General features: G+C 32.7%; 1 protein-coding gene across 1 annotated transcript; it reads left to right on the plus strand.

The window, feature by feature from the left end:
* The first annotated feature begins 8,151 nt into the window (after nucleotides 1–8,151).
* Nucleotides 8,152–9,519, plus strand: LOC140954464 (uncharacterized). The gene is made up of 3 exons (XM_073404073.1): nucleotides 8,152–8,624; nucleotides 9,176–9,362; nucleotides 9,448–9,519. Exons 1-3 carry the CDS (start codon nucleotides 8,152–8,154, stop codon nucleotides 9,517–9,519), a joined length of 732 nt encoding a protein of 243 aa, XP_073260174.1.
* Nucleotides 9,520–12,134: the final 2,615 nt, after the last annotated feature.

Consider the following 12,134-nt stretch of genomic DNA (forward strand, 5'->3'; position numbering starts at 1 on the left):
CTTGTGCAGCTTCATGTTCATCACTCAGTTTCCTTCGTCCCATTTGTTCTTCAACGATGGCTCTTGAGAGAACGAAAAGGCTCCGCTCAAATAAAAAAATAAAAAATGGAGACTGGAACTAAAACAACGGGAAAAACAATATTTATTAACAATGACAGTGTGAAAGTGAGGATATGATAATAACAGTAATTCCCTTTTCCACTGGCTACAAAAGAAATCAAGTCAAGATTATGAATTTCACATGATTTGAAGCTATTTATAATATTTTTAACAGAGCTTCGTTCCAGTGCACGTATAAGAATCTTTTTTCTTGGCTACTTCAGCCCTTTTGTCAACTTTGTGGAGTCTTCTCTCTTTTCTTCTCTTCTCTCCTTCTTTGTAAGCCCGAATTAAAGAAACGATGCGGTATGCTTAGAACCATGAAAAGCTTGAAAAATTGAAGAGATCTCACAAAGATGCATTTATTATTATTTCAGATTTCTCGGATAAGTTTCATAAAAAGGTTATGATTGTTAGGGTATATATTTTGTAGTTAATTAGTTGATTACATAAGATATTAATTTTTTTCATGTAAATATATTTAATTTATTTATAAAAGTTTTTTATTTTTAATATTTGATTAATGAATCTAGTGTAAAAATAAAAGCTCATGAGATAAAAAATGTTTTGCAAAGAATATTATAAAGTTTCTATAATTATAGAGATTTCTATTGCATTAAATAATTATTTTTAAATGTTCTTAGTCAATGCTATATTAAGACTGTATATTAATTGGAGTTGTTGAAACTGATACATATTATGTTCTTTTATTTATGAAAGGAAACAATTGTTCTCATAAGCATGGGTGTATGAATTATACCTAGAACTAATATTATAGATGTTGTTAGTGTTGTGCATATTGGACCGAAAGCAAACACAAATAAAACACAAACAAAGCAGATTTACGTGGTTCTCCAAAACTGGGTATGTCCACGGAGGCAACAGATTGTATATTATTGGATGAATGATACAAACACTTAACTCAACCCAGTACAATCCCACAAAACCTAGTGTTTCACTCTTACACTTCACTCACTCTCAAATCTGCTCCTTTTCACTCTCACACACTTCCTCTACACTTGCTCTCTCTTTAACTACTCCAAGAAAATTTCCACATTAGGAGATTTCCATCCAAGATCAATCAATGAATGCGTCATTGGCAGCAACCCTGAAGGTGCTCGACATTGAGAGATGTTGATCAAGTCCAAACAATATTGGAACTTGATCCTTGAGACACATTTTGTGAGCATGTCAGCTGGATTATCTGCAATACCAATCTTCTGTAGCAAAATATCCCCTTCATCCATAATTTCTCGAACAAAATGAAATCAAACATCGATGTGCTTGGTGCGAGAATGATGAACCTGCTTCTTTGCAAGGCAAATAGCACTTTGACTATCACAATGGACATCCACGTGCTTTTGAACAATTCCCAGATATTTAATCAACCCATGTAACCAAATAGCTTCCTTGAAAGCTTCTGTTACTGCCATGTACTCTACCTTAGTTGTTGATAAAGCTATTGTTGATTGTAAAGTTGACCTCCAACTTACAGGCCCTTTAACAAGTGTAAACACATAACCTGTTGTGGAATGACGCTTGTCTAAGTCACCAGCATAGTCCGAGTCCACATAACCTACTAAATTTTTTTCTGAGTCTATCATCCCTCTCAAACTTCAAACCAATATCAGTTGTGCCATGAATGTACCGTAGAATCCACTTAACTACCTGCCAGTGACCATTTCCCGGATCATGCATATACTTGCTCACCATACTAACAACATGTAAAATATCTGGTCTCGTACAAACCATTGCATACATTAATGCACCAACTGCATTTGCATACGGAATTTGAGCCATATGTTTGCGATTTTTCTCTGTGCATGGAGACATTGAAGCACTTAGCTTAAAATGAGAAGCTAAAGGTGTGCTTACAGGCTTGGTCTTACCATTTACCCCAAATCTCTATATAATTTTCTTCAAGTATTGGGTCTGTGTCAAACAAATTATGCCTTTTCTTTAGTCTCTCTAAATCTCCATGCCAAGAATCTTCTTAGCTTCTCCAAGGTCCTTCATTTCAAACTCAGTTCTCAGTTGAGCTTTCAGTCTATCAATCTCCACCTTGCTCTTTGATGCAATCAACATATCATCCAAATATAAGAGCAAATAGATGAAAGAACCCTCAAGAAGTTTAAAAAAATATACACAGTTGTCAAACTGACTCCGTGTGTATCCATGTTTTGTCATAAACTTATCAAATCGCTTATACCACTGGTGAGGAGATTGTTTCAATCCATACAATGAATTCTTCAGTTTAGAAGCTCAATTCTCTTTTCTAGTGACTTTGAAATCATCTGGTTAAGACATGTAAATTTCCTCTTCCAAATCTCCATGTAGGAAGGCAGTTTTCACATCAAGTTGGGCTAACTCCAAATCAAATTGTACACCCAAGGCTAGCAGAATACGAATTGATGAATGCTTAACAACTGGAAAGAATACCTCATTATAATCTATCCCCTCCTTCTGAGCATAACTTTTTGCTACCAATCTTGCTTTGAATCGGATGTTGTCTTTTTCAGGATTACTTTCCTCCTTGGCATATACCCACTTGCAACCAGTTGTCTTCTTTCCCTTAGGGAGTTGTACCAAATCCCAAGTCTGATTCTTGTTGAGAGATTTCATCTCTTCATCCATTGCCTCTTTTCATTTTGCACTTTCTACACTCTGCACTGCTTCTTTATAGGTGTAGGGGATTCCATCATCAATCACTAGAAGTGCATAAGCCACCATGTTACAATACCGAGCAGGTTTCTTAATAACTCTTTTCAGTTTACTTGTTGCAATGGATTTTTTTTGTGTGGCTACTGGAGTTGTTGCATCCTTTTATCTGAACTTTCATCTAAATCTCCTTCAGTAGGGATTGTCTGAACAATCTTTATAGGAATGACTAGAGTCTCCAACTCCACCTGTTGTGCATCACCAGACTGTTTTTCCTTCTCCTTCAATTTCTCTTGTTGTAGCATGCCAAACTCATCAAAAGTGATATCTCTACTCAAAATCACTTTCTTTTATTTAGAACACCAGAGTTTGTAACCTTTTACTCCTCCACTAAAGCCCAAAAATATAGTTTTCTTGGCTCCAGAATCTAGCTTGGACTCGGTAATATGATAATATGCTGAGCAACCAAATATATGCAAAGAGTTATAATCATTTTCAGGAGAGCCTGACCATACCTCTAAGAGGGTTCTTCCATTTAATACTGCTGAAGGTAACCGATTAACAATATGACGGGCATAGTTTAATGACTCACCCTAGAACACTTTGCTCAGTCCCGAATATGATAGCATACATCAGACTTTCTTCACCAATGTGCGGTTCATGTGTTCTGCTACTCCATTTTGTTGTGGTGTTTTGCGCATGGTAAAATGTCGCTTGATCCCTTCATCCTGAAAAACTTCAAAGAAATGATCTAGTGTACTCCACCATTATCTAACCAAAGAGTCTTAACTCTTCTTTCAGTTTGAGTCTCCACTATTTTTTTCCATTTCAGAAAGATATCAAGGACCTCATCTTTGTGTTTCATCATGTAAACCCATACTCGTCTTGATAAATCATCATTAAAAGTAACAAACCAATGATTACCTCCAAGAGATTTATTCTTTGAAGATCCCCATACGTTTGTATGAACATAATCAAGAATCTCTTTTGTGTTATGTACCACAGTGCCAAACTTGACCCTTGTTTGTTTTTCAAGAACACAATGCTCATAAAACCCATGCTTCCCAGTCTTGGCGCCTTTTAATAGACCTTGCTTTACCAATCCTTGTAAAGCCTTTTCACCAACATGCCCTAAGCACATGTGCTAAAGCCTGGAATTATCTGTTTCATCATCTTCTATGCTTTTAAAAACAGTTGTTGTACCAGTAACTATAAATCCATCCAGGAAATATAAGTTTCCCATCCTCATGCCTCTTAAAACAACTAATGCACCACGAATTGCTCTCATGACTCCACCATGCATGATAATCTTATAACCATTGAATTCTAGGACTCCAAGTGAGAAAAGATTTTTCTTTAAGTCAGGTACATATCGTACCTCTGTTATTGTTTTGACTACCCCATTATGCATCTTCAGATGGATAGTCTCAATCCCTTTGATCCCACAAACATCATCATTACTTATCAACACAACTCCTCCATCGAACTCTTCAAGTCTCGAGAATAAGTGTTTGTTAGGGCACATGTGATAGGAACATGCAAAATCAAGAATCCATTCACCACAATGGTTTTCTAGTGATAAGACCATGAATGCAGAGTCTTGTTTATCTTCATCGTGTGCAACATTCACAGTTGGTTCATCTTTTTCCTTGATGCCCTTGATTGGACAATCTTTCTTCCAGTGTCCTTTTTTATGACAAAAGGCACACTCATCTTTTACAAGATATCATCTGTTTGATGATTCTCCTCTGAATTTTGAGCGAGATCTCCCTCGCCCTCGAAATCTTCTGGGGTTTGTTCTGCCTCTAACTATCAATGCTTCTAACGTTGACTCCTTGTGAACAATTTGGTCCTTTTTTCGATACTCATTGTTCACCAAAGCATTGGACACATCAATGAATTTAATCTTTTCCTTACCATACAATAAAGTGGTGACGAGATGTTTATATGTGTCAGGCAGTGAATTCAATAATAACAGAGCTTTATCTTCATCATCGATTTCCACATCTAAATTCTTCAAATCAGCTATCATTTTATTGAAATCATTCAGATGATCATTCATGGAAGTACCTTTCTTGTGCTGAAAACAAAAGATTCTTTTCTTCAAGTAGAGATGATTCTCTATACTCTTCTTCATAAACTTGTCTTATAGTGCTTGCCATAATTCCTTTGTAAAGTTTTTTTTATGAAAAGGCGTTCTTTTGATCCTTTACAAGACAAAGTTGAATAGAACTGCAGGCCAACCGATTTATCCTTTCCCAGCTTTTCTCATCCAAATCCTCCAGTTTATTTTCTAGAATGAAATCCAAACTCATTTGGGCAAGCATATCCATAACTTCACATTTCCACATGCCAAAATTACCTTTCCCGTCAAACTTCTTCACCTTAAATTTGGTACTCGATACCGGGATGTATTGTGGAGGTATACTAGCATTCCCCGCTGATCTTTCTTGTAGAATATCAGCCATTAAGACATCTTTAGATTACAAATGGACTCCCAAAATTGTTAAAAACATGCACTTTTATGCTCAAAAAAGCCAAAATAGTAACTTCAGTGTGTTGTTTCACAAAACGAACACCACGGTTGCATTCAGAATGGTTGAAAATGCTAGGAACAAGTTTGACTCGGCCAAAGATGAGCTACAAAATCACTGAGCTGGCCAAAAAACCAATCTGACTGAGTTGACTCAGAAAAGGAATATTTTGTCTCTGATAAAGAATATCTTGTCATAGTCAAGGGAATATTCTCTTACTGTTAATGAAATATTCTTATTTTGTAAGAGAATATTCTATAACTATTAGATGACGTGGATAATGACATGGCACTGTGGACCATCTATTGATGACGTGAATGATGACTCGGCATTGACGTGGCAGTCTTCTCAAGCTAGAATTCTAGCACTGTCTGGTTTTTCCAGCAGATTTTAGGTGAAACTTCGTGAGCTCTATAGGGCTCGTTTCAACTCTGATTTTGATGATCTTTATATCGCCAAACTCGTATCAACGAGAGGAATCTTTGTAGGTGGTCAAAATCCAGATCTGAGAACTTTGAAAATTCTGCAACTTCGAACCGAGATTGAAAAAACGTGTTTTTTTTCAATGTTCTAACTTCCTTAATGCTTTGATACCAATTTGTTGTGCATACTAGACCGAAAGCAAACACAAATAAAACACAAACAGACAGATTTACTTGGTTCTCCAAAACTGGGTACGTCCAAAGAGGCAGCAGATTGTATATTATTGGAGGAATGATACAAACACTCAACTCAACCCAGTACAATCCCACAAAACCTAGTGTTTCTCTCTTACACTCACTCACTCTCTTAAATCTGCTCTTTTTCACTCTCACACACTTCCTCTACACTTGCTCTCTCTTTATCTCCATTTATAGGAGAGATAAGAGTATTGGCAGCAACCAACAAAAAACAAACAACTCCTAACTACTACAATAAATATAGTAAATGAAAAGTGATGGTGGTTGAAATTATTATCAAGAAAATCTAGGAAAATCTCCACAATTAGATGACATGAAAATATCATATGTATCTAGTGGCGAAGCCACAGTGGGTCAAAAAGGGGCAATTCCCCCTTAGTTTTTTTATATAAAAAAAAATATTAATAGATTAGTGGGTGTGAAACTATGAATTATTGCTACAGCCTACAAGTAAGGAAAGTTGTTATACAATAATTACTGCTACAGGTAAGGAAAGTGTGTGTGTGTGTGTGTGTGTGTGTGTGTGTGTGTAATTACAGCTCCTTAATTTCCCCCCTTTTCCCTTTTGTTTCTTTATCTTCCCCTGTAGGGTTTTTTTTTTTTTCAGTAGTCGTTCCTGCCTCTCCTAGTCTCCTATATGCAAATTTATCATCAATTAAGCTTTTTTGCCTTTTGCTTTATACTTTAGGTAAATTTTCTTCATCTTTTCTATTTGTTTTATTGTCTAATTTTAGTTTTATTCTTTTATAATTAATTATTAAAAATATTAGGGTTTATGATAATTTATGGGTTTTGTTATGAATATGTTCAAATATGTTCACAATAAATGTTTAAATCTGGTAATTTAATCAATTAAGTGTTTATTTTCTTATTATAAAGAAATAAATTAATATTCATGCAAAACCACTATTCTTGACATCTCTTGCATTGATAGAGTAGTTTATTGAAATTTAATATTTTCACATGATTTATTTGTAAATAAAATATCAAGTAGAAAGCATGTTTTCTCAAGTATTGTTCCTTTTACATATACATTGTTCCTTAATTAAATGTCTAGAAATGATTAAGTATAATTTAATCAACATATTTATTATATGCATATAGATATGAATTGAAATAGGTTTTGATTTTGATGAATTGATGTGTATTTTGCTATTAATTTCATATGGAATATTTAGAATTATTGTGTAACTCAATTGACTTTTGTTTAATAGTGAATTATTGTGTACTTGTGTTAATTATTATGTAGACACTAATGATGATAAAAAATCCAGCAGGTTCATATTAAATTAACATGTCACTAGACAAGTATTTCAAGCGTAAATCCCTTGAGGATGAGGAGTCAATCAAAGCTTCAAGTCATGTAACCCAATCAAGTTCAAAGAAAAGTCATATTAAAATCAACCCCGACACTCTCCTTGTTGACCCTAGCTTAAGAAGACCAATTTATGAGTACCATATAAATGATAGGGATGCAATCTGAAGAGCTTATCTACAAAAAGGTCATTGTCAACCTTCACACTATGATTTTCCTCAAAAACAATTTGGGAATATATCAACACTACGATGCTTTAATCTAACTTGGTTTGGTGCATACCCAACATGGTTAGAGTACAGTATAGCCAAAGATGTTGTCTTTTGCTTGTATTGTTACCTCTTCAAGTCAAAAGGGGGTGTTGATTCGTTTGTGGGTGATGGATTTTTAAATTGGAAAAAAAGGGAAAGATTTGATCTTCATATTGGAAAGTCTAATAGTAGTCACAATACAGCTCATATAAAATGTGAGAATTTGATGAATGAAAAACAAGGTATCATAACTTTGTTGTCTGAGCAGACAATAAAGAGTCAAAGTGATTATCGAATTCGACTGAATACTTTAATAGAGTGTGCTTGTTTTTCGTTGCACCAAGGACTTTCATTTAGTGACCATGATGAATGTGAATGTTCAAGCAACCAAGGAAATTATCTAGAGCTCTTGCATTTCCTTTCCAGAAAAAATGAAGCTATTAAAAGAGTTACTTTTAGTGAAGCTCCTAAACATAACAAATTGACTTCTCCAGATATTCAAAATGACATTACTCAAGCTGTTGCAGAGGAGATTACAAATGTGATTATCAAAGATCTAGGTGACTCATTATTTTTAATTTTAATTGATGAGTCACGTGACAATCAAGGAACAAATGGTAGTTGTTATACGATATGTAGACAACAATGGACATGTAATTGAACGTTTTCTTGGCATTCAACATGTGTTAGATACAACTACTAGTTCACTCAAGGTAGCTATTGAAGCTTTGTTTTCTAAACATGGGCTAAGTATATCAAGATTGCATGGTCAAGGATATGATGGAGCTAGTAACATGCGAGGTGAATTCAATGGCTTGAAAGCACTTATTCTAAATAACAATCCAAGTGCATATTATGTATATTGTTTTGCTCATAGACTTCAATTGACTCTTGTGGTTGTTACAAAGAAGCATAATGAAGTTAGAGATGTCTTCAATTTTATTTCTAGCATTATAAACATAGTTAGAGCATCATGTAAAAGGATGAAGGTGATTAGAGAAAAACAATATGCTAGAATTATTGAAGGACTTGAAAATGGGGAAATTTCTAATAGACGGGACTTAAATCAAGAAACTTCTCTTAGAAGGTATGGTGATACTCGTTAGGGCTCCCACTATATTACAATTATTCGTTTACTTGCAATGTTTTCAACAGTTCTTGATGTGCTTGAGATTATTAGGGAGGATGGGATGAACTCGGAACATAGAACGGAAGCGGTCGTTTTAACATGCATTATGGAATCATTTAATTTTGTGTTCATGCTTCATTGTTTGAGAAGGATACTAGCAGTTACTAATGAGTTATCACAAGTATTACAAAGAAAAGATCAAGACATAGAAAATGCTATGAGTTTATTGAAAACATCAAAGGAACGATTCAAATTGATGAGAGAGAATGATTGGGAGTCTTTACTGGAAGAAGTGTCATCTTTTTGCATCAAACATGATATTGATATTCTAAACATGGATGATGAGTACAAGCTTCGTGGCATTCAAGGAGAAAATCTCAAGGGATTACAAACTTACACCATTTTCGTTATGAATTATTTAACAATATCATTGACATGCAACTTACTAAGTTGGATGATCATTTTACCGAGACGAGTATGGACTTACTTCTTTGTGTGGCATGTTTAAGCTCAAATGACTCTTTCTCTACTTTCAACAAAGAAAAGCTTATTCGTCTTGCTCTTTTTTATCCTAGTGAATTCTCTATAGTGGATCTTATGGTACTTGGTGACCAACTTGATACGTATATTATTGATCTACGTGGTGATGATGAGTTCTCTGGTGTTGAAGGTATTGCTAGTCTTGCAGAGAAAATGGTAAAAACAAAGAAGAATTTGATATTTCCATTAGTATATATGCTTATCAAATTGTCATTACTTCAACCAGTTGCAACTGCTACAGTGGAGAGAGTTTTTTCTGCTATGCATATTGTCAAGAGTAGATTGCGGAACAGGATGGGAGATAAGTGGATGAATGATAGTTTGGTTGTATACATTGAGAAAAATATCTTCAATAAGATTTATAATGAAGCTATTATGAAGCGGTTTCAAAATATGAAAACTCGAAAAGAACAATTATAATGTAAGTTTTTTCATTTTAAAAGTATTTTTATATTAATTTTACTTGATATGAATTAATATATATGTTTTGAATTGATGTGAATTAATATATATGTTTTGAATTGATTTTTAATACATGTCTATATAATATAGTATTTGTTAATAATTTGCCCCCTCATTTAAAAAACTCTGGCTTCGCCACTGCCCATATCTATGAAAAAACTCATATGATGGTTGTGTAGTTGATCCCCAAACCTAGAATTACTAAGTTATCTTATATTGAAAATATTATGCTTTTATCATGCTGCACGTTATCCTAATTAATGGTAACAAACGAGCAAATTTTGAGTATAACAAGAACTATATAAAGATATTTGAGTAATCAAGAGAAAATTCATTATCTTAGATGAATTAGAAAAAATGTTTCATATATTCTCAAATAGTGTTAATTGTAAATCCTTGTGTAAGGAAGGATGAGATTTGAAAAAAAAATTCAAACCTTATTCAAATAATTAATGATTATAGTATTGAGAGCGAACATAATTTGATAGAGTGAACATACTCCATGCTATAATGTCTAAATCAGAACATTATTGATAAAGGTATAATAATTACACTGAGAAACTAGTCACTAAAATATCAATTAAACCACTTATAACTTTTCTAATATTTGAAGGATTATAACGGATTGTTAAACATTTAACTTAATCTTGAAATATTAATCAATCAATTACTGAATTGATAATACATTAATTAATTTAATTATATTTTATTTAGAATTGTGATTTATATTTAGATTAACTTATTAGAGAATCTAATAGGTCACACATATAATAATTATTGGTAATAAATATTAATAAAACCGTCCTTAAAGTGTTATTCCTAGAACTTTATTTCTTCCAACTTATTTTCTTTTAAATGTAATAAAACCAGTTGGGTTGAGTTAGTGTTATAATAGAGAAAAGATGAAATAATATGGCTATTCAATAGACATGATTATTGCAAGAATTACCAAGAAATCCGTAATATCTTCGATTGTGTTGTGTCTTTAACTTCTTGTAAGAAAAAAAGTGCTAATTGGTTACATTAATTTGAACGGATTAAAAAAAAAATCATTTCGAACTTTAAGTTTATTGTACGAATGAACAAAATTTCTTATACTAGTTGGGTAGATTATCCCGTTTATTTCTAAAAAAAAAAAAAAATTTTAAAATTAAAATCATGTTGTTTACAACAAAAATCAAATTACGTTTTGACTATGAGTTGATTAATTGAGTTGATGGAATTATAATAGATTAATTATTACTTGATTTATTTTAAAATTCAATATAAATTATATTTCAAATCAAAAAATCATTGAATTAATTCGTTGACCAAACCAAGTTTAATATCATCAGGTATAAGTGTTTTTGGAAGTGTGATAACTGTTGTTTTTTTAAAGTTTTTTCATTTTAAAATACATCAAAATAATATTTTTTTTATTTTTAAAAAATTTTTTCACATAAACAAATCAAAATGATTTGAAAATATCAAAAAAATATTAATTTTAAAATTAAAAAAATAAAAGTATTTTAATTTTTTTTAAAACATTTTCAAAATATAATATCCAGCACACCATGAAAACACTAAAATAAAATAGGGTTATAATGGTGGAAATTTGAAATGCTACAGTACTCAAAGATTTGTATTTTAACAAATTAATGAAAATATATTTTTCTAATACTGGTCTCAATATCTTCCAAATATTCCATTCCATAACCTTCCAACTATAGTTTGACCCGGTCTAGTTTAAGATCCGAATTTCGAGTTTTGACCAAGTTATTAGGTTTTGACCGGATTGTCTGTTTGTAAAATTTTTTTTTTTTAAATCAAAACGACGTAGTTTATAGTAAAAAAAAAATCAATAAGTTGCAACCGGGTTTTTGACCGAATCTTGCTAGGTCACCGGATCAGTCAGGTCACATCAAGATTTTTTTTTTTCCTGTTTTTTTCTCAATCCGACCCGATTCCAATCCCAGGCCGACCCGTCAAATCAGGTTTTAAAACTATGTTTCTAACACAATTTGTTTTTGGTGGTTCTGTTCCAAGATTTTAAAATTCAAAAGTAAATCTTAACTTTTTCAAATTAAATTTAAAACACGATTTAGACAAGAAAAAAACAAAGTAGGAAAAACTAATTAACCCCTCCAAGCTGGAATTTTCGTTTCTTTTCCTCTTCTAGTCCTAAACTATGCAAAATCCAGATTATCAAGTCCTTATTTTGTAGCTGAATTTTAGCTAAAGTAGATAAGAAGTTATTTTAACTATCTCTCTGAAAAATATAATAGCATTCATGCTCTTTAAAATAGAAAGTCATGAATATTTTTATATTATTCAAACTATAGGTCGGATGAATATCCAAGTTTATGTTATTTTATGTTGTTGATTACTTCAAATTATGTGATTCACATCCCTTCCTGAAATGCATGATGCTCAATCGGCACAAGTGTTTGTGGTTTATTTCTAAGCTTGATTCTAAGATTGTTCTCA

The sequence above is a fragment of the Populus alba genome, chromosome 13, assembly GCF_005239225.2.
Source record: "Populus alba chromosome 13, ASM523922v2, whole genome shotgun sequence".
Taxonomy (NCBI): Eukaryota; Viridiplantae; Streptophyta; class Magnoliopsida; order Malpighiales; family Salicaceae; genus Populus; species Populus alba.

What these genes read in the sequence shown, in the direction of transcription:
- LOC140954464 (XM_073404073.1), top strand. Translation starts at nt 8,152, where the DNA reads ATGGTAGTTGTTATACGATATGTAGACAACAATGGACATGTAATTGAA. An exon ending in CAAGAAACTTCTCTTAGAAG is followed by an intron (nt 8,625 to 9,175) that starts GTATGGTGATAC and finishes GGCATGTTTAAG; the next exon opens with CTCAAATGACTCTTTCTCTA. An exon ending in CTAGTCTTGCAGAGAAAATG is followed by an intron (nt 9,363 to 9,447) that starts GTAAAAACAAAG and finishes CAACTGCTACAG; the next exon opens with TGGAGAGAGTTTTTTCTGCT.